Here is a 20,903-nt window from a genome sequence, read left to right on the forward strand (position 1 = left end):
CTACCCTCCCTTATAGTGTGTTAATGACTATTGGTGCAGCGTATAACAGGAAAAATGTTGGACAAGCTTTGTACTGTATTTATGTATTTTTTCCAGCATTACAGTGACTGGACGAGACAAGGAATTTGATGTTGCCGTTGGAGACACTCGCATGGTCGTCTTAATTCATGAGGTGGATGGTAACAAATTCCGTTGGCCGGTTTTAAGACAGAAGCTGTCGGACAACAACATTGATGGAATTTTAGGTTTGTTTGAATGAATCAGAAAATGAGTCAATGTTTGCAACCATATGAGGTTGAAAAATCATTCAAGTATTCTCTGCTTTTGCTTATATTATGTGTCCAGTTCTAAAGCCAGCAGTTTATGGGGAGTTGCAGCAAAGTCCCTCCACAAAGCTGAAGATCAGAGATCAGGAGATTGTTGTCACCAGGTACAGTTTGGTCTCATACCCTTTAGTATTAAACCACAGAATGAAAAGCTATTTAAAAGTGAACATTAGTATAAAGAAGCTCCTTCTACAAAAACATGACCATGTCTGTGGTTCCTTTGCAGATCCAGTGCTGTTGACTACAGTATTTCTGCTGCCCCAACACTGGACTGCTGGTTCATGTCTGCTGAGTCCGCTCTGCAGAGAAGCCTGGATGATTTCACTGTTTAATCACCAGAAATATAATAGTTTAAAGAAAATAATTAATTCACTATAGACAAAAATTTGAATCAATAAAACATATTCCAAACCTTTGCTTGTCTGAAACTTAATATTCATCTTAGATGCATAGGATGTGTCAGTCCTTACATTTATTTGGAATAATATTTAATCTAAAATTAAAGAATTTATTACATTTCTGTATATCTAAAAGAAGAAATGTCAACAAAGGCCTGTTCTGGAAAACTGGAGATCATGACTGAGTTGACAGACTCTAGTAGAAAACAATGTAGGACCATAGAAAACAAAAGAGGACCGTCTAAACCTGCTCCTGTGCTTATTGATGGCTTGTGAGGTTATGTACATGAGTACAGTAGTTTGGAGAATCATCCAGGTGCTGGCAGAAATGATGCTGGATGGGTTGAAAAGGCTGGAGCTTATGGAGTGATTTTAAGGGAGAAAGGGTCAATATGGGAGGTAACAAGGCTGGTAAAAAGATGGAGGCGGTACAGGATAAATGATTAATGTTGATGTGGGAGTAGAGTGACACCGGGACTCTTAACCCCAGGAGACAGGGAACCAATGGGATGCCAGTTGTGAGGTAATAGTTGTGTACTTTGGATGATATAGATTTTGTGCCAGTAAAAAAGGGTTTGTGTCATAGTTTTATCACTAATTAAATGCATGGTGTTTATTTTATAAAGAAAATAAAAGAAGGGTGAAAATTAGGTCTATATATTTCAATGATTATTTATCGATTACCAGTAGCCCAGTCCCTGGTCCAACCAGCCCTGCCTGTGTTCAGTCCCTTAAAAAAAAAGACAATGAGAGCACCAGAGATCCATGGCCAGCGCTTACTGTAGCTGTTCTGTGTGTGTGTGTGTGTGTGTGTGTGTGTGTGTGTGTGTGTGTGTGTGTGTGTGTGTGTGTGTGTGTGTGTGGGTGGGTGGGTGGGTGGGTGGTTGAGTGGGTGGAGGTTGATACAAGACAAACAGGAGGCACGGTTGCACTCTGACAGGAGCCATCATGGGGAGAGCTCTGATGCAAACCACCCTCTTTGCTCTGTTTCTGACTTTGGTCACCTCATTACCAAATAAAGTAAGTTCATAAAAGCTGAGTAACTACAGTAACTTCAGTATTTTACAGGAGAAGGACAACTATGGTTAATGATTGATGATTAATGATTAATGATGATGATTGATGATTAATGTAGATTAGCTTTGTGAGTTTTTTGCATGTACTGTATAATAAAACCTTTGTTTGCAGCACATTGCAGGATGTAGTTTCAGTCGTAACCTTTTGAAAAGACAAAACCATGTTTTTGTGCTTGAAAGTGCATTAGTCTAAAACAAATTCTGATGTTGAATTTGTTGTTGAATCTTGTTAGGGACAAAAAGCAGAGTTCTGTAGACATAATCAATAACTACAGTAAATAGCTAGTGCAAACACTGTGATCCAGGTGAGTTGAGTCATAGACTTCTTACTTCGTTAAAACATTTCACCATCTGTTCAGGTAGCTTTTTCAGACCGAGGGATGTTGGTTAGAGAACACAAATTTATCACCCAGCTACACTTCACTTTACTCCTGTAAAAATTAGGCCCTTTGGTGAACAAAGACTGTGCCTAGAGTAGATGTAAATGGTATTTAAGCTCATGCACAAAGCTATGGGAAAAAACATTTTTTTCTGGGGTTGGAATTCTATCAACATATGATCTTGGTCAAAAGATCAGTATTCTTTATTTACTACCCTCCTGTATTTTCCTAGGATGACTGGGACATCTACAGCTTTCACATCAACTCCACAGTGACCAGTCGTTATGCTACAACAGTCATCACAAGCCGCGTGGCCAATCGAATGAACGAATCCAAGGAAGTAGAATTCCAAGTGCGGATTCCCAAGAATGCCTTCATCAGTAAATTCAGAATGTGTGTGAAATATTTACACATGGTTTACACATGAACAATGAAAGAGTAACAAATCAGGGGACAGTCAGGATTGTTGTTCACCATCATTTCTTCAGGTTTATGGACGGCCAGGTGTACGATGGTGTTGTGAAAACCAAGGAACAGGCTCAGCAGCAGTACACTGCAGCTGTATCCCGTGGGCAAAGCGCTGGGCTCGTCAGGTACATGGGCCACTTTACTACCTACAGGTCCTGTCTGTTACTTGAACCTCTCACAGTGGGGCCTCAGTGTAACATGCAGTAGCACAATCTAAAGAAGAGGGTGAGAACCTGTGCTCCAGTGCTGTGATGGTGCTCTGTATTGCAGCTCTGTAGGGAGGACCCTGGAGGAATTTAAGACGTCAGTGACTGTGGCTGCTCACCAAAAGGTGACCTTTGAACTCACGTATGAGGAACTGCTGAAACGCAGGCACGGCAAGTACGAACTGCAAATCCATGCTCGACCGATGCAGCCTGTCAGCAACTTCAAGGTACAGTAGGTCTCATCATGTAGTGGTCATGCAGGGAGGCTTGGGGTGATCACATATTGATTCATGAGTGGTTCTAAGTATTTTCCCTCCAGGTTGATGTGTACATTGATGAAAAGGCTGGCATCAGTTTCCTGGAGGTTAAAGGTGGACTAAGCACCAAAGCTCTGGCTAATGCCATCACCAAAACACTGACAGACAAACAGGTACAGCAGGAAGTGATGGCAAATCCTTACAGTATGTTTACTGGTTTGTTTCATCCAGTTTACTGTGCAGTCAATGCATCATTTTGTTAAATCATGATGTACTGTACTTTTACATTTGAGTGACATTACTTGAACTATAACTCTACAAACACAAAAACTGTTATTTTTCCTATAGGCCTTAGCGACTCAGGGTGGGAATAACCCCCCTGGGCTGCTACAATATCATAACAGAGATGAAACAGCCTCCAGGTCCAAGCTTCAGTTTGTCCCTTTCAGTTCATGCTGTTTTCTGGCATCCTCTTGTTTGTAGGCGTGGGTGTACTTCTACCCAACTGAAAGCCAACAGAAGACATGTGACAGCTGTGGAGAGCAGGGTATGAATGGAGATCTGGTTATTGTTTATGATGTCAACAGGGACATTTCAGTTGGTGACATTAAGGTACATAAAGCGGTTTTCTGTTCATTACATTAAAACCAACAATACAGTATATAAGTTATCTACAGTGACTAACTACTTCTTAACAAACCTTTCAACAAATAATAATTTCTACCTTTTTTAAGGCATCAGGTGGATATTTTGTTCACCACTTTGCTCCGTCCAGTCTTCCACGGATACCAAAGGATGTTGTCTTTGTTATTGATCAAAGTGGCTCCATGAGTGGCAGAAAAATACAACAGGTACAGATTGTTACATACTGTCACTGAGGCACAGCAGGAATTTTAGCTTAGTGAGTGAATTTTGTTAAGCACATGAAGAAATAATTACCTCATGGGTTTTTAAACCCGAGTTGAAGCCCTGACATGTCAGTGATTCTTCTTTTCTCAGACCAGGACAGCATTAATCCATATTTTGAACGATCTGAATGAAGATGATTTTTTTGGTCTCATCACTTTTGCTGGTAACATTTTTCACTGGAAGAGAGAACTTGTTCAGGCCACCAAGACAAACGTGAACAGTGCCAAGACTTTTGCACAAAATATTCCAGCCAGTGGATGTGAGTGTTTTAATACAGTAAATATATATTTTGTATGATGTTAACAAGCAGAACAGCAAAGACTAAATATGTTTTTACTTTATTGTAGCCACTGACATTAATGCAGCAGTGCTGGAAGGAGCTCGTATTCTGAAGGCACATCCCAGAGAAGGTTCAGCATCGATCCTTATACTTCTGACTGATGGAGACCCAACCTCAGGTTAGGACTAAAGTCATGCATATTAAAAGACCTTCAAACCTTTTGTTCACTGTGTAGCTTCTGGTGATTGTTTAAATAAAACAAAAACATAAAACACATATTTTGTTACTACAGGGGTGACAAACTTTAAAAAAATACAGTCCAATGTCCGAAAGGCCATTGCAGGCAAATTTCCTCTCTACTGTCTTGGTTTTGGTTTTCGCGTCAATTTTGAATTCCTTGAGAAGATGTCACTGCAGAACAACGGTGTAGCACGACGGATCTATGAGGACTCTGATGCTGACTTACAGCTGAAGGTATTTAGAAAGACTTGGCTCCTTCATGTTATCATTACTGAGGACTGTTGGACGTGGGGAGAATCAAGATTCCTGCACTGTCCATTCACAGGGTTTCTATGAAGAGGTGGCCACTCCTCTGTTGACCAATGTAACCATGATGTACACAGGAGGCACCAATCTGACCCAGACTCACTTCACACAGTATTATAATGGCTCTGAGATTGTGGTGGCTGGTCAGATCACTGACAATGACATCGAGACCTTCACTCCAGAAGTTATAGCAATTTCAGTAAGAATTCATTTAAGCTGCACACTATGTGTAATAATGTGAAACAGCTTTAAATAACATGACTGTGGGCCACAACAGGGAACAGGCAGTGTGAGGTTTTCTGATACTAATCCCACTGTGGAATCGACTGACACAGTGTCTGACAGCCGCCTTCAGAGGGTTTGGGCCTACCTCACAGTCAAACAACTCCTGGACAAGGCGTGAGTGTGGTGTTGGCCATTTTCTTCTGTTGTCTGTAATCAATGTATTATTAAAAGCTGCAATCCTCAATTGTAATCATAGAATCTGTAAGATTTAAAATTTCACATGATGTTCTCATATTGCAGTGTCTTAGAACTTAAAAAAATGTTTATTGCGTGAAAATGGTGTTGTGTGTTAATAATACTGTAATAATCATAATTTAGGCTGCAGTTGTCTGGGCCTGAGAAGGATCGAATGAGGGAAGAGGCCTTGAAGCTGTCACTGAAGTACAGCTTTGTGACCTCACTCACATCTATGGTGGTCACAAAGCCTGAGGGAGAAAACTCTGATGTGCTGCATAAACCCAAAGAAGGTGAAAAACCTGCAGCAGTACAAATGTGAGAAACATACATACAACAGAATACAAAATCTAAAAGTTTATCTTTATCTGTTTTCTTTTAACAGGCCAGATGCAGCCTATTCCAGGTATTGCATTGCTCTGCTCGAACATTATAATATAAAATAATGTATTTTTGTCATAGTTCATATTTCTTAGTTACGTTTGTTAGTCATATCCGGTTTTATTTTGTACTACTTCCTGTTTAGCCCACATCCAGTTAACCCAGCTTCACTTCCGTTCCTTGTTAACCTCACCTGTGTTTCATCAGCAATTAATCATCCAGTATTTAAGCACTCCCTCTTGCCATAGGTCCCTGCCAGATTGTCTACGTTGTTCCCTAACTAGCATTCCAGCATTCGTTGTACTCGTGCCTTTGCGTTTTGACCTTGCTTTGCCATCGACACTGCTCTTGCCTAACCTATGACAGTCCTGTGCCGTAAGTTGACCTCCGCTTGTACCTTGACCTCGCCTCTGCCTGCTCCTTGTCGGATCCTGATTGCCTATGCTGTGCATTTGGGTCCTTCCTTCATCGTCTGTTTGTGACAATTTTATATATAAATGTATTGACAAACTGAAAGACCATTAATTATTCGAAGATGTACACTGAAAAAAGTTTTAATTAGCGAGCAGCTCATTTACAATTAGACTACAAGACAGTAAAGTCAAACTTTTTCTTAAAATATTGTTATTATAGTAGTAATAAAAAGTAAAAGCTGAAATTGGCTTTATACTCTAAAAAGTTAATCTTCATGTGTTCTCTTTTAACAGGCCAGATGCAGCCTAATCCAGGTATTTCATTGCTCTGCTCTAACTTGATAATGTCAAATAATTTATTATTGTATTTTATTTATTGTTTGTATAAATATATTTACAAATGTTGCAAATTGAACGTCCATTAGTCACTTAATGATGCACATCGGGAAAGACAATTTAATGTGATGTATAAAAGGTTAAACATTTGGACTGTGCAAGTGTCTTATTTACAATTAGACTAAAAGACAGAAAAGTTAAACTTTGAACTCAATTATTATGTTTAATTTTCTGTTTTTACAGTTGCAAATTCATATGTTTCCGGTTTGATGTAAACAATCTTGTGATTAAGTGACAGAAAAAGTAAACTTTCTTTAATGCTTATATAGTTTTAATTTGAAATGGAACCAATGTGTACATGTCCTAAAGGTCTGCCAATAATGCCATATTCAGCTTTTAGTTGATGACAGTAGGGTATACTGTCATCTAGTTTTAGCTGAAATTGGCACCATGCTCCTAAAACAGTTGGTTAGACACTCACTAAATAAAAACATTTCCCAAAATATTTAGCTAAAAACTTGACTATATTATGCAAAATAAAATTGTATTATTGTACTGTAAATAAAAATATTTCACATTGATATTTTGCCACACAACTACTTAATGTAGCTACATGTCTTAGGCTCTTATCTTACCAAATCTCCTATTAAATGTGTAGAATATTAGATTTTACAGTTTTCAGAATTGTTTTAGCATTTATGTAGAGTTTGTTTTTATTTTAGGTATTAATCCTCGTTCTGGTGGTGCTGGGATCAGAGGTACTGTATTGCTTTCTTTTAATACTCCTTTGACACAGTGTACACTAACTACAGTATTTTATTGAGATATATCAAGGTAGACCAGATATGTTAATGTTCTATGATTAATACCCTCCTAAATGTATAGGAAGATAATGTTAAGTCCCTATTTATAAGAACATAACTGTAACTGATATCAATATTGTATCAGTGTAAATAGTCATTCAAGATACCCACATGCTCTTTCATACAGGTTTAAATTTAGGAAAATCCCAAAATCCACTTAATATTTACATTAGAAACAATTATATGATATTATTATTAATACAGCGCACGAGAAATATAAACCACACAGCAAATATAAACTGCTTTAAAACTGTAATCTTTCCTGGTCATTTTGGTAGAGTAGGTACTGTATTATTTTGCTTTTCTTTTAGAAAAGAAAAGATACTAGATATACAGTAACTACACTATTTTATTTAAGATTATCAATGTATACCAGATCTGTTGAAGTTCTTTGATTGATACCTTCTTAAATCCATAGCAAACATGAGTTCCTATTTGCAAGAACATAAGTGAAATCATTATTGTGAAATCATTATTGTAGCATACTTTTACTTTTGAACTATGCACACACAAGGCCGAAGGCAACTTCCTAAGGCCAGCTGTTTTGTTTTTTTACAGTATTATCTCATGTATTTAATGTATTTATGGCATGTGTTTTTAGGTGGACATCCCCATATTCTTCATATTGAAAGTATGAAAAATATATATTAAATATAATTTGTAACATTTCACCCTCTTATTATGTTTACACATTTGGCTTGATTTTGTTTTTCAGGAGGAGAACCATCTTTTGTACTATTTCGTCGTATTATAACAGGTATGCTTTTAAGAATTTTTTTTCACATTTAATTTCTGAATTTGTTCTATTGTGAATTTGTGATCTGGCTTCAGTAAGTTTTATATGATTTGCTACAATGAAACTGTGGTTTCACACAAGAAGCACATTGAGCCTACTGAATTACAAGTTGATATGTACTATTACACTATCTAAATCCAGCATCATATTTTTCTTTTCCATGATATCTTGTTTTACAGACCCTGATAGGAGCACCAAACTCTCTACTCTCTTTATAAAATAATTATGCACAAAATTTAAAATATATTATAATAAAATTATTGTGTGGTGGAGCCATGTGAAGCTGGGTTTGGGACTCTTCACCCATTCAAAACTCACTGGTATACAGTACAGTAGTGTGTACAGTATGTGTAATTGGATATCAGTCTGATCACTTGGCCCAATCCCATTTCTGGCTCATTAATTGGCGTATTGTAGATATTGTCGTTATCCACAAGACATAGATATAATTGATGTTGCTGTAAAAGCCACTGCACTAGATGCACGCGTTTAGTCTGTGACTCTGTGTTTCTGTATCTTTAGATCCTGTTGTTTACAGGTTTTTGATTAAAACTGAGAATCAGTCTCTTCAACTCTGCTTCGACGTCCCTGGAGACACTCGCCTAAAACTTCTTCACCATCCCAGTGAGGGTCAGTACAACATTCCTTGCAATTTCATTGTGTCTTTATTATCTTAAACTATGGGACTAAAAAATACTTTTTGGTTTCCCATAAAAAGGTAATTTATAGAAATGTCTTGTTTTCACCTCAGAGTCTTAGTGATACGTAACATGTATTCCCAAATTTCAGTTGGGAACACGTCTGTCAGACATTTCAGACATCTGTCTTCTTTTTAACAGAGCTATCTGTGTTTGGTCATCTTGATTCTGTAAAAGACAGAGGCTTTAAAATAATTGGCATCCATTTAAAAAATGGCCAGTTTGTTGAGATCACCACAGTTGGCATCCGTGTAAGAGAATCGTCAGGAGATATGCGCTCCTCTGAACGGAACCTTGTCTCACCTGAGTGAGTAGTCAGAGGACCTCCTTTATCTCTAACTTGTCTAACAGCTGCTTTCCACCCTCCCTTATATTGTGTCACTGACTATTGGTGCAGTGTATAACAGGAAAAATGTTGGACAAGCTTTGCAATGTATTTATGTATTTTTACCAGCATTACAGTGACTGGACGAGACAAGGAATTTGATGTTGCCGTTGGAGACACTCGCATGGTCGTCTTAATTCATGAGGTGGATGGTAACAAGTTCCTCTGGCCGGTTTTAAGTCAGAAGCCGTCGGACAACAACATTGATGGAATTTTAGGTTTGTTTGAATGAATCAAAAAATGAGTTAAAGAACGCATCCATATGAGGTTTGAACAATCATTCAAGTATTCTCTGCTTTTCCTCTTATCTTATGTGTCTAGTTCTAAAGCCAGCAGTTTATGAGGAGGTGCAGCAAAGTCCCTCCACAAAGCTGAAGATCAGAGATCAGGAGATTGGTGTCACCAGGTACAGTTTGGTCTCATACCCTTTAGTATTAAACCACAGAACGAAAAGCTATTTAAAAGTGAACATTAGTATAAAGAAGCTCCTTCTACAAAAACATGACCATGCCTGTGGTTCCTTTGCAGATCCAGTGCTGTTGACTACAGTATTTCTGCTGCCCCAACACTGGACTGCTGGTTCATGTCTGCTGAGTCCGCTCTGCAAAGACGCCTGGATGATTTCACTGTTTAATCTGTCTCCACGTAGAATAACCAGAAATACGTTATTGTTAGATATGTTAGAAAAACAATTTATTCTCTATAGACAACAATTACAAATCAATAAAACATATTCCAAACCTTTGGTTGTCTGAAACTTAATATTCATCTTAGATGCATGTGATGTGTCAGTCTCTACATTTATTTGGAATAATATTTAAATAATATTTAAATAATTTATATAAAGAATTTGTTACATATGAGTTATATCAAAGTACAGTATATATTCTGTATATGTAAAACTATAAATGTCAACAAAGGCCTGTTCTGGGAAACTGGAGATCATGACTGAGGTGACAGAATCTGGACCTGAGTAGAAAACGAAGGAGGACCGTCCAAACCTGCTCCTGTGCTTATTGATGGCTTGTGAGGTTATGTACATGAGTACAGTAGTTTGGAGAATCATCCAGGTGCTGGCAGAAATGATGCTGGATGGGTTGAAAAGGCTGGAGCTTATGGAGTGATTTGTAGGGGAGAAAGGGTCAATATGGGAGGTAACAAGGCTGGTAAAAAGATGGAGGCGGTACAGGATAAATGATTAATGTTGATGTGGGAGTAGAGTGACACCGGGACTCTTAACCCCAGGAGACAGGGAACCAATGGGGTGTTGAATGATTTGTTTTATATCAAGTTTATGTTTATTGTAACATAAAACACCAAATTAAGTAATTTCTTGTAGTAAAGTGTATACTTAAAAAAAAAAAAGACAATGAGAGCACCAGAGATCCATGGCCAGCGCTTACTGTAGCTGTTCTGTGCGTGTGTGTGTGTGTGTGTGTGTGTGTGTGTGTGTGTGTGTGTGTGTGTGTGTGTTTGTGTGTGTGTGTGTGTGTGTGTGTGTGTGTGTATGTGTGGGTGGGTGGTTGAGTGGGTGAAGGTTGATACAAGACAAACTGGAGGCACGGTTGCACTCTGACAGGAGCCATCATGGGGAGAGCTCTGATGCAAACCACCCTCTTTGCTCTGTTTCTGACTTTGGTCACCTCATCACCAAATAAAGTAAGTTCATTAAAGCTGAGTAACTACAGTAACTTCAGTATTTTAGAGGAGAGGGACAACTATGGTTAGAATAATGTAGATTAGCTTTGTGATAATATATAACAAAGCAGTTCAGTTTTTTGCATATATAATAAAACCTTTGTTTGCAGCACATTGCAGGATGTAGTTTCAGTCGTAACCTTTTGAAAAGACAAAACCATGTTTTTGTGCTTGAAGGTGCATTAGTCTGATTGTGAAAACATAATCTGATGTTGAAGTTGTTGGTGAATCTTGTTAGGGACAAAGAGCAGAATTTAGTAGACATAATCAATAACTACAGTAAATAGCTGGTGCAAACACTGTGATCCAGGTGAGTTGAGTCACAGACTTCTTACTTCTAGAGTTAAAACATTTCACCATCTGTTCAGGTAGCTTCTTCAGCCTGAGGGATGTTGGTTAGAGAACAGAAATTTATCACCCAGCTACACTTCACTTTACTCCTGTAAAAATTAGGCCCTTTGGTGAACAAAGACTGTGCCTAGAGTAGATGTAAATGGTATTTAAGCTCATGCACAAAGCAATGGGAAAAATAAACTACCAGTTCTTTCTGGGGTTAGAATTCTATGAACATATGATCTTGGTCAAAAGATCAGTATTCTTCATTTACTACCCTCCTGTATTTTCCTAGGATGACTGGGACATCTACAGCTTTCACATCAACTCCACAGTGACCAGTCGTTACGCTACAACAGTCATCACAAGCCGCGTGGCCAATCGAATGAACGAATCCAAGGAAGTAGAATTCCAAGTGCAGATTCCCAAGAATGCCTTCATCAGTAAATTCAGAATGTGTGTGAAATATTTACTTAGGTTTACACATGAACAATAAAAAAGTAACAAATCAGGGGACAGTCAGGACTGTTGTTCACCATCATTTCTTCAGGTTTATGGACGGCCAGGTGTACGATGGTGTTGTGAAAACCAAGGAACAGGCTCAGCAGCAGTACACTGCAGCTGTATCCCGTGGGCAAAGCGCTGGGCTCGTCAGGTACATGGGCCACTTTACTGCCTACAGGTCCTGTCTGTTACTTGAACCTCTCACAGTGGGGCCTCAGTGTAACATGCAGTAGCACAATCTAAAGAAGAGGGTGAGAACCTGTGCTCCAGTGCTGTGATGGTGCTCTGTATTGCAGCTCTGTAGGGAGGACCCTGGAGGAATTTAAGACGTCAGTGACTGTGGCTGCTCACAAAAAGGTGACCTTTGAACTCACGTATGAGGAACTGCTGAAACGCAGGCACGGCAAGTACGAACTGCAAATCCATGCTCGGCCGATGCAGCCTGTCAGCGACTTCAAGGTAGGTCTCATCATGTAGTGGTCATGCAGGGAGGGTTGGGGTCATTACATATGGATTGATGAGTGGTTTTAAGTATTTCCCTTCCAGGTTGATGTGTACATTGATGAAAAGGCTGGCATCAGTTTCCTGGAGGTTAAAGGTGGACTAAGCACCAAAGCTCTGGCTAATGCCATCACCAAAACACTGACAGACAAACAGGTACAGCAGGAAGTGATGGCAAATCCTTACAGTATGTTTATTAGTGCGTTTCATCCAGTTTACTGTGCAGTCAATGCATCATTTTTTTAATCATGATGTACTGTACTTTTACATTTGAGTGACATTACTTGAACTATAACTCTACAAACACAAAAACTGTTATTTTTTCTATAGGCCTTAGCGGCTCAGGGTGGGAATAACCCCCCTGGGCTGCTACAATATCATAACAGATGAAACAGCCTCCAGGTCCAAGCTTCAGTTTGTCCCTTTCAGTTCATGCTGTTTTCTGGCATCCTCTTGTTTGTAGGCGTGGGTGTACTTCTACCCAACTGAAAGCCAACAGAAGACATGTGACAGCTGTGGAGAGCAGGGTATGAATGGAGATCTGGTTATTGTTTATGATGTCAACAGGGACATTTCAGTTGGTGACATTAAGGTACATAAAGTGTTTTTTTTGTTTATTACATGAAAACCAATGATACAGAATATAAAGTATCTAAGGAAACTAACTACTAACTAACTACTTCTTTATTAACAAACCTTTTCGACAAATATTAATTTATACCTTTTTTTAAGACATCAGGTGGATATTTTGTTCACCACTTTGCTCCGTCCAGTCTTCCACGGATAACAAAGAATGTTGTCTTTGTTATTGATCAAAGTGGCTCCATGCACGGCAGAAAAATACAACAGGTACAGTTTGTTACATACTGTCACTGAGGCACAGCAGGAATTTTAGCTTAGTGAGACGGTTGCAATGAATTTTGTTAAGCACATGAAGAAATAATTACCTCGTGGGTTTTTAAACTTGAGTTGAAGCCCTGACGTGTCAGTGATTCTTCTTTTCTCAGACCAGGACAGCATTAATCCATATTTTGAACGATTTGAATGAAGATGACTTTTTTGGTCTCATCACTTTTGATGGTAACATTTTTCACTGGAAGAGAGAACTTGTTCAGGCCACCAAGACAAACGTGAACAGTGCCAAGACTTTTGCACAAAATATTCCAGCCAGTGGATGTGAGTGTGTTTAGTATATATTTAATATATATTTAGTATGATGTTAACAAGCAGAACAGCAAAGACTTAATGTTTTTTTTACTTTATTGTAGACACAGACATTAATGCAGCAGTGCTGGAAGGAGCTCGTATTCTGAAGGCACATCCCAGAGAAGGTTCAGCATCAATCCTTATACTTCTGACTGATGGAGACCCAACCTCAGGTTAGGACTAAATACACATGCATGAATACTATGCCCTAATGAGACCATAAATAACTTATTTACATGTATTTCATTGGGTTTTTTTTAGATTGTGGTGTTTTGAAATTAAAAAATGTAACATAATCCACATTTCATTCAAAATTTAACAATGAGTTTTAACCCACCAAAATCCACTTTGTGACATGATGTGACATTTGTTCACTGTCTTTTTCTGGTGATTGTTTAAATAAACGTCTTTTGTTACTACAGGGGAGAGAAACCTTGAAACAATACAGTCCAATGTCCAAAAGGCCATTGCTGGCAAATTTCCTCTCTACTGTCTTGGTTTTGGTTTTGACGTCAATTTTGAATTCCTTGAGAAGATGTCACTGCAGAACAACGGTGTAGCACGACGGATCTATGAGGACTCTGATGCTGACTTACAGCTGAAGGTATTTAGAAAGACTTGGCTCCTTCATGTTATTATTACTGAGGACTGTTGGACATGGGGAGAATCAAGATTCCTGCACTGTCCATTAACAGGGTTTCTATGAAGAGGTGGCCACTCCTCTGTTGACCAATGTAACCATGATGTACACAGGAGGCACCAATCTGACCCAGACTCACTTCACACAGTATTATAATGGCTCTGAGATTGTGGTGGCTGGTCAGATCACTGACAATGACATCGAGACCTTCACTCCAGAAGTTATAGCCATTTCAGTAAGAATTCATTTAAGTTGCACACTATGTGTAATAATGTCAAACAGCTTTGATGACATGACTGTGGGCCACAACAGGGAACAGGCAGTGTGAGGTTTTCTGACACTAATCCCACTGTGGAATCGACTGACACAGTGTCTGACAGCCGCCTTCAGAGGGTTTGGGCCTACCTCACAGTCAAACAACTCCTGGACAAGGCGTGAGTGTGCTGTTGGCCATTTTCTTCTGTAGTCTGTAATTAAATGATTATTAAAAGCTGCAATCCTCATTTGTAATCCTAAAATTATAAGAAAATATAATATTTATCATTTAAAGTCTTAGCTGATAGTTTTGTATTGCAGTGTCTTAAAAAATGTTCATATTGTTGCGTGTTAATAATCATAATCATAACTTAGGCTGCAGTTGTCTGGGCCTGAGAAGGATCGAATGAGGGAAGAGGCCTTGAAGCTGTCACTGAAGTACAGCTTTGTGACCTCACTCACATCTATGGTGGTCACCAAGCCTGAGGGAGAAAACTCTGATGTGCTGCATAAACCCAAGGAAGGTGAAAAATTTGCAGCAGTGCAAATGTGAGAAACATTAGGAGAATACAAAATCTAAAAAGTTTATCTTCAACTGTTTTCTTTTAACAGGCCAGGTGCAGCCTAATCCAGGTATTACATTGCTCTGCTCAAACATCATTTATATAAAATGATGTATTTTATATATAAATGTATTGATAATTATTACAAACTGAAAGTCCATTTATCACTTAAAGATGTACATGTGAAAAAAGTTTTAATTTGCGAGCAGTTTATTTACAATTAGACTACAAGACAGTAAAGTCAAACTTTGTCCTAATATAGTGTTATTTTTTTGTTTTACAGTTGCGACTTCACGTATTTCAGGTTTGATAAGTAAACTTTGTTTGATGCTCATATAATTTAATTTTGAAACAGAACAAATGTATACAGTACATGTCCTAAAGGTGAACCCTACTGTCACAGTAAAAGCTGAAATTGACTTCATGCTCTAAAAAGTTAATGTTCATGTGTTTTCTTTTTATAGGCCAGATGCAGCCTAATCCAGGTATTGCATTGCTCTGCTCTAACATGATAATATTAAATGATTTATTATGTATATTATATGTATTTTATATATAAATGTATGCACAAGTACAGTATTGCAAACTGAAAGTCCATTAATCACTTGAAGATGCACAGCTTATTACAATTAGACTACAACACAGTAAAGTCAAACTTTGTTCTAATTTATTGTTAATATTTTTTTCTGTTTTACAGTTGCAACTTCACGTAATTCAGGTTTGGTAGAGACACACTTGTGAGAGGAAAATTAAATTAAACTGTCGTTAATGCTCATATAGTTTCATTTTAAAACAGAACGAATGTGTACAGTGCATGTCCTAAATGTGTATCCTATTGTCATCCAGTAAAAGCTGAAATTGGCTTCACGCTCCTAAAGCAGTTTGGTAGACTCTCTCTAAACTAGAACATTTGCCAAAAATTTTACTAATAGCTGTTTGGACTAAAATATTTTCAAGAAAATGTGACATTATGGTACTGTAAATAAAAAAACAAAAAATAATAATAATAATAATAGATTTTTTGCAACACAACTGTATGTAGCTCAGAGAAAATGATATGCACTACAACATGTGTATGCTCTCTTTTTTTTATTAAATTTCTTATTAAATGTATAGAACACTAGATTTTACAGCCTTTAGAAATGTTTTAGCATTTACGTACAGTATTCTTTTTTCAGGAAGTAGTGCTCGTGCTGGTAGTGATGGAAGAAGAGGTACTGTATTTTTTCTTTTAATACTCTTTTTATATAAAGTAACTATTTTTATTTACAGATATCAAGGTACAGATGGAGCGGTTCATTTTCGCTGATTTCAGTCGACTGTCAGTCACTCTTCTGACGCTGATCACACACTTATCACACCCTCATCAGCCGACTGTCAGCAGCCCCCCTCCTTGGTCTGTCTGGGGAAGGTGTTAAAAATGTTAATGAGGCCACCCCCATTTTAGCACCAAAGACGCGATTCCAGGGTAAAACCAAAAGGTGGAGCTTTAGTATCTGACCCGTAGAGTTAGGGTCAAACAGCAAGTATAGGCACAGTTCTGAGAACAGGACATAGATCTGATAACGTCAGTTCTACACTGTTTGCTAGGGCAGACAGACAAACAGACAGACACACAATAGTGTGTCTAAATAGTCAACTAAAAAGTTGAGAAAACTCGAAAAGTTGACTTCATTTCAGAATTGAATGTTGTACTAACTTTTTTTTAATCATAGATAAGCATCGGCAGCTCACGCTGCCACAGCTGCCAAACTACCTTCTTGAGGTTTATCAGTTCTTGGCTGTATTAGGTTGAGTTGGACTTCACAAAAGTACCCAATGAAATTATTAAATTCTCATTCTATATATTATTCTTATTCACTTGAATGTAGTGTGTGTCAGTCTGCCTGCTTCAGGAGCTGTTTTAAATTTAAAAAAGAACATTTCAATGTTCTAATCAAGCTTAGATGAACATAACAATAGAGTGCCTCTTTTCAGACAGAACGACCATCCACAGCACCAGTTAGACTGGTTTCACACCACCCCTTCTCCCCAAAGCACCAGAGTCCTGCAGTGCTGTTACCTGATGTGATGTAACTAGATACATTTGTGAACTACTTCATCCATCCATCACTTATAAGAGCCTAGTGGTTAAAGCACACAACTTCTCACCCAGTTTTTAAATAAACTGTTTTTGTTAGTTGGTGGTTTAAAATAAGAAACTTTTATATCCTAAAGCCATAGACTTAACACTTTTTTAACAAGTTTTATTTACAGATTTTATAAACGTCCAGTTCATTTGACCATTTTCTAAACCAAGTTGTCTGAAAGTTGGGTCACTACATTCTTTTAGAGCAGAAATGTTTCTCAAGGAGCTTCTACATTATATGTCCTTCATGGGGACATGGTCTTCACACCTTCTCACAGTCCTTTGTTCAACTGATGAGCCAGTTCTTTACAGGTGATAAGTGAAGCCTATTGTAAATAGAGGATAGTGCCTAACTTTACTCAGACTGAAGGTTCCTGCACTTTTGGTAATGTTTCTGCTTTAAGAAAAGTTAACTTGAAAATTATTGAGCAGTCACAATCAGCCGATTGTGGTGACATTTGGCAGTAAAAGGTGACTGAAATGACACAGAACTGAAAGAATATCAGCTGGCATAACTCATAACACATATGTATGCAGATCTCTGTATTTTGTGTCACTTGAATTTGTGTGGTAAACAAAAGACACCAGAGGCACGTTTACACCAGGAGTCTCTAGCTGGGAGCTTCTGTGCCTTAACCACTAGGCTGTTGGTCCTCTGAGGGAGACCTACTGTATGAACAGTAACTAAATTCCTTCATACAGCATTATGTTAACAGTGCCTTTATTTGAGTGGAACCTTTAAAGTTATGGATCCATGAAGAATTTTTTTAAGCAGTTTACCAATATATCTGGTTTTCATGGCTCAGGTGAAGTTGTGTGGAAGTTGAGTCATGTCAACTCTTTCAGTCTGGTGTCCTTCTTGGGGGAGGGTTCATCACACCTACTCACTTTTGTGTCTTTTGTTCACGTAACGAGCCAGTTCTTTGCAAGTGTGAAGTGAAGCCAAACTTGAGGAGAATATGGAACTTCCCTCAGACTAAGGAAGCTTTTGGTCTTTGTCAGTTATCAAAAAATGCCAGTAAATTTAGAGCTAAACATTACAATACAGTAATACATACAATACAGTATAATTAAAACAAATAAAATATCCATGTGGATGTTGACTGAATGTTTGACTAAAGGGCGTTGTATTCATAACACCTGTAATTTTCTACTTGCTTAGACATAAATAACTTTATATTCAGTTTTAAACTACTTTACATTTAAGACGCTCATTTCTGTTCACTTCTAATCTGCCTGTGGGCCTGGATTACACATCACTGCTCCACCTGGTGCATGAATGTGCAATTGCAGGTCATTTCTTAAAAAAGGTTTAGGGGGCGTTAACAAGGCAGCCACGCATTAAGTACATCACAGTGGGGGGTCATGACTGGTGTAGGGGGGCTTGGTGGAATGGTACCTAAGTCATGCTAATGTCATGACAAGATCAGTGTGAAATCCTGCAGCAACGAGGCAACGAAAATTTGCCGCTCCATCTGTACACCATATGTCCTAATGTTTCCTGGTTGATACTGTACCATCTTAAATGTTTAGCAAAGGCCATATTAAGTCCCTATTTACAAGAACATAACTGAAATCATTAACAGTAACATCAGTACAAATACTTTAGTCAAGATACCTGCACAGGGAGAAAACTCTGATGTGCTGCATAAACCCAAAGAAGGTGAAAAACCTGCAGCAGTACAAATGTGAGAAACGTTAAGAGAATATAAAATCTAAAAAGTTTATCTTCATCTGTTTTTTTTAACAGGCAAGAAGCAGAAGAATCAAGGTATTGCATTGCTCTCCTCTAAAAAAATGAGAATTTCAAAAGCTAAAAAGTTCATCTTTCCTGTGTTTTGCTTTTAACAGGAAAGATGCATCACTTACTAGGTTTATTACTGAAGCAAACAAACTGTTATTGTTTTGTTGTTGTTTTTAAATATCATTATGAGTCAGTGTCTACTGTAATGTTTGTTCATGTTTCAGCCCGCGCTCACTACGATGACTCGTGTAAGTCTCTCATGTCACATCATTGGCTATGCCATGTCTAGTGCCTTCAGCCATTACCCAGCAGAGCTGCAACAAGTGTTTTCTGGCATTTTGAATTTGTGTTGAGAATTGTTGAAGACCAGTTGATTTAGTCAGAACATTGTTTGGGGTCCACCGTTCAATAAGAAATAGCTACATGAAAGTGTTGCATCTGGATCAAACACATTCACTCAATGTAGCCTGCCTCTCGCCCAAAGACAGCTGGGATAGGCTCCAGCACCACCTGTGACCCTGCATGGGAATAAGTGCTAGAAGGTGGATGGATGTAAAATTAAATGTGTAATTAATTTATATTCCCACCTTTTGTGTCCATGCAGACGGAAAAAAACAACAAAACCTAATGACTGATTACAACTATGTTTACATTTTTTTCACTTGTTTTTTTACTTTTTATGTGGCTACACTAAGGTTTCCATTAATTACTCCAGTGTTTGAAACAAGAAACCACACTTAACTAAATGTTGTACTGCTCCAGTATCCCTTGAAGTTTTGGTTAATTCATATAATAGCTGTTTGTTTGTTTTGTTTTATCTTACAGACATCCTCAGATACTCTGCTGGACCAGGTTGTACAGTAAAATTAAATTAAATTTTATAAATGAAAGGACTATTAACTCAACATTAACATTTATATATAAAAGCTTGTGTTTATTTTTGACTATCGGAATAATGTGTAGGAGTACTGTATAGTACAGTGTAAATGTAAGATATCTGAAAATTGATACCCAGTACTTTTGAATGTTTTATGTTGATGTCTACACAGCAACTGCCTTCTTATTTGTTTTCTTTTCTTTTTCATTTCACAGTTCATAAGATCACATACGGTACGTTAAACAATAAAAGCTAATGACTTATTACAACAATGTTAGAAATGTGTTCAATTTTCATCTCAGACTTTCTTCCATTCAGTTGTTTTCTTTCTAGTACACTTTCTGTACAGTATTTGTCTAATATGTGGCTATACTAAGGCTTTCATGACTTACTCCAGTGTTTGAAACGAGAAACCACACTTAGCTCAATGCTGTACTGCTCCAGTATCCCTTGAAGTTTTGCTTTATTCATACAATGCCTTTTCATTTTGTTTTGTTTTTTCCTACAGACTGGATTGACGGTGAAATGAGAGTATATTCATCTTCAGGTTGTATAGTACATTAGAATATTTTTAGCACATATGCAATTAGAATTTAGCAGCCATGACTTCATCAATGTCTTTAAATAAAATAAGGGTCACAGGGGCCTTTCCCAGTGTCTCTCAGGGACCTGCTTTGAAAACAATTACAATAGGAAGAAAAAACCCACTGAAATGACACATGAGAAGAACTCCAGCACTGCATGACCCTTAGGAGGATATGAATGAAAGTGCTGTTAAATTTTTTTAAACAACATGCAGAATTATTGATTTGACACACACAGTATATTGTCAAAATGAGTGAGTGAAAGTTTTTAACTAATTACAATGACCGTCTTCAAGCTAACATATCTCTTAGTATCCACCTTCCAGTGAATTAGAAAGGAAACAGATCTTTCTGCAACATGCATTGATAAATGCACATGTTCATTAGCTTTAGATTTATTCATCCTGACATCCACATCAACTGAAAACCAGTTGATTTAGTCAGACCATTCTTTGGGGTCCACCGTTCAATAAGAAATAGCTACATGAAAGTGTTGCATCTGGATCAAACACATTCACTCAATTTACCCTGCCTCTCGCCCAAAGACAGCTGGGATAGGCTCCAGCACCACCTGTGACCCTGCATGGGAATAAGTGCTAGAAGGTGGATGGATGTATATTTAAACGTGTAATTACTTTATATTCCCACCTTTTGTGTCCATGCAGACGGAAAAAAACAACAAAACCCAATGAC

General features: G+C 37.9%; 2 protein-coding genes across 3 annotated transcripts in view; both read left to right on the plus strand.

Moving 5' to 3' along the window:
• Positions 1–1,651: 1,651 nt before the first annotated feature.
• Positions 1,652–9,912, plus strand: LOC114855157 (inter-alpha-trypsin inhibitor heavy chain H3-like). Its single transcript, XM_041070888.2, has 23 exons — positions 1,652–1,744; positions 2,413–2,573; positions 2,669–2,773; positions 2,919–3,081; positions 3,174–3,284; positions 3,595–3,723; positions 3,846–3,962; positions 4,111–4,279; positions 4,368–4,478; positions 4,593–4,774; positions 4,866–5,045; positions 5,124–5,245; positions 5,450–5,598; positions 5,691–5,711; positions 6,394–6,414; positions 7,158–7,193; positions 7,900–7,929; positions 8,014–8,055; positions 8,617–8,724; positions 8,934–9,099; positions 9,247–9,395; positions 9,499–9,583; positions 9,706–9,912. Exons 1-23 carry the CDS (start codon positions 1,673–1,675, stop codon positions 9,809–9,811), a joined length of 2,535 nt encoding a protein of 844 aa, XP_040926822.1. The 5' UTR covers positions 1,652–1,672; the 3' UTR covers positions 9,812–9,912.
• An 832-nt stretch (positions 9,913–10,744) lies between these two features.
• The window catches only part of LOC114855155 (inter-alpha-trypsin inhibitor heavy chain H4-like), a 43,057-nt gene continuing 32,898 nt past the window's right edge, over positions 10,745–20,903 (plus strand). The window contains exons 1-23 of one of the 2 annotated variants that reach the window (XM_055508887.1): positions 10,745–10,836; positions 11,504–11,664; positions 11,759–11,863; positions 12,009–12,171; positions 12,259–12,369; positions 12,677–12,805; positions 12,946–13,062; positions 13,221–13,389; positions 13,482–13,592; positions 13,842–14,023; positions 14,115–14,294; positions 14,372–14,493; positions 14,690–14,838; positions 14,927–14,947; positions 15,161–15,181; positions 15,342–15,362; positions 15,575–15,595; positions 16,056–16,091; positions 18,756–18,776; positions 18,974–18,997; positions 19,575–19,601; positions 19,842–19,859; positions 20,135–20,173. In XM_055508887.1, the coding sequence (XP_055364862.1) occupies positions 10,765–10,836; positions 11,504–11,664; positions 11,759–11,863; positions 12,009–12,171; positions 12,259–12,369; positions 12,677–12,805; positions 12,946–13,062; positions 13,221–13,389; positions 13,482–13,592; positions 13,842–14,023; positions 14,115–14,294; positions 14,372–14,493; positions 14,690–14,838; positions 14,927–14,947; positions 15,161–15,181; positions 15,342–15,362; positions 15,575–15,595; positions 16,056–16,091; positions 18,756–18,776; positions 18,974–18,997; positions 19,575–19,601; positions 19,842–19,859; positions 20,135–20,173 (2,020 nt within the window). In that variant the 5' untranslated portion in view covers positions 10,745–10,764. The remainder of the gene's footprint in view (positions 10,837–11,503; positions 11,665–11,758; positions 11,864–12,008; positions 12,172–12,258; positions 12,370–12,676; positions 12,806–12,945; positions 13,063–13,220; positions 13,390–13,481; positions 13,593–13,841; positions 14,024–14,114; positions 14,295–14,371; positions 14,494–14,689; positions 14,839–14,926; positions 14,948–15,160; positions 15,182–15,341; positions 15,363–15,574; positions 15,596–16,055; positions 16,092–18,755; positions 18,777–18,973; positions 18,998–19,574; positions 19,602–19,841; positions 19,860–20,134; positions 20,174–20,903) is intronic. The other variant, XM_055508888.1, reaches the window with a different exon arrangement.

Source organism: Betta splendens, chromosome 5 (assembly GCF_900634795.4).
Source record: "Betta splendens chromosome 5, fBetSpl5.4, whole genome shotgun sequence".
NCBI lineage: Eukaryota > Metazoa > Chordata > Actinopteri > Anabantiformes > Osphronemidae > Betta > Betta splendens.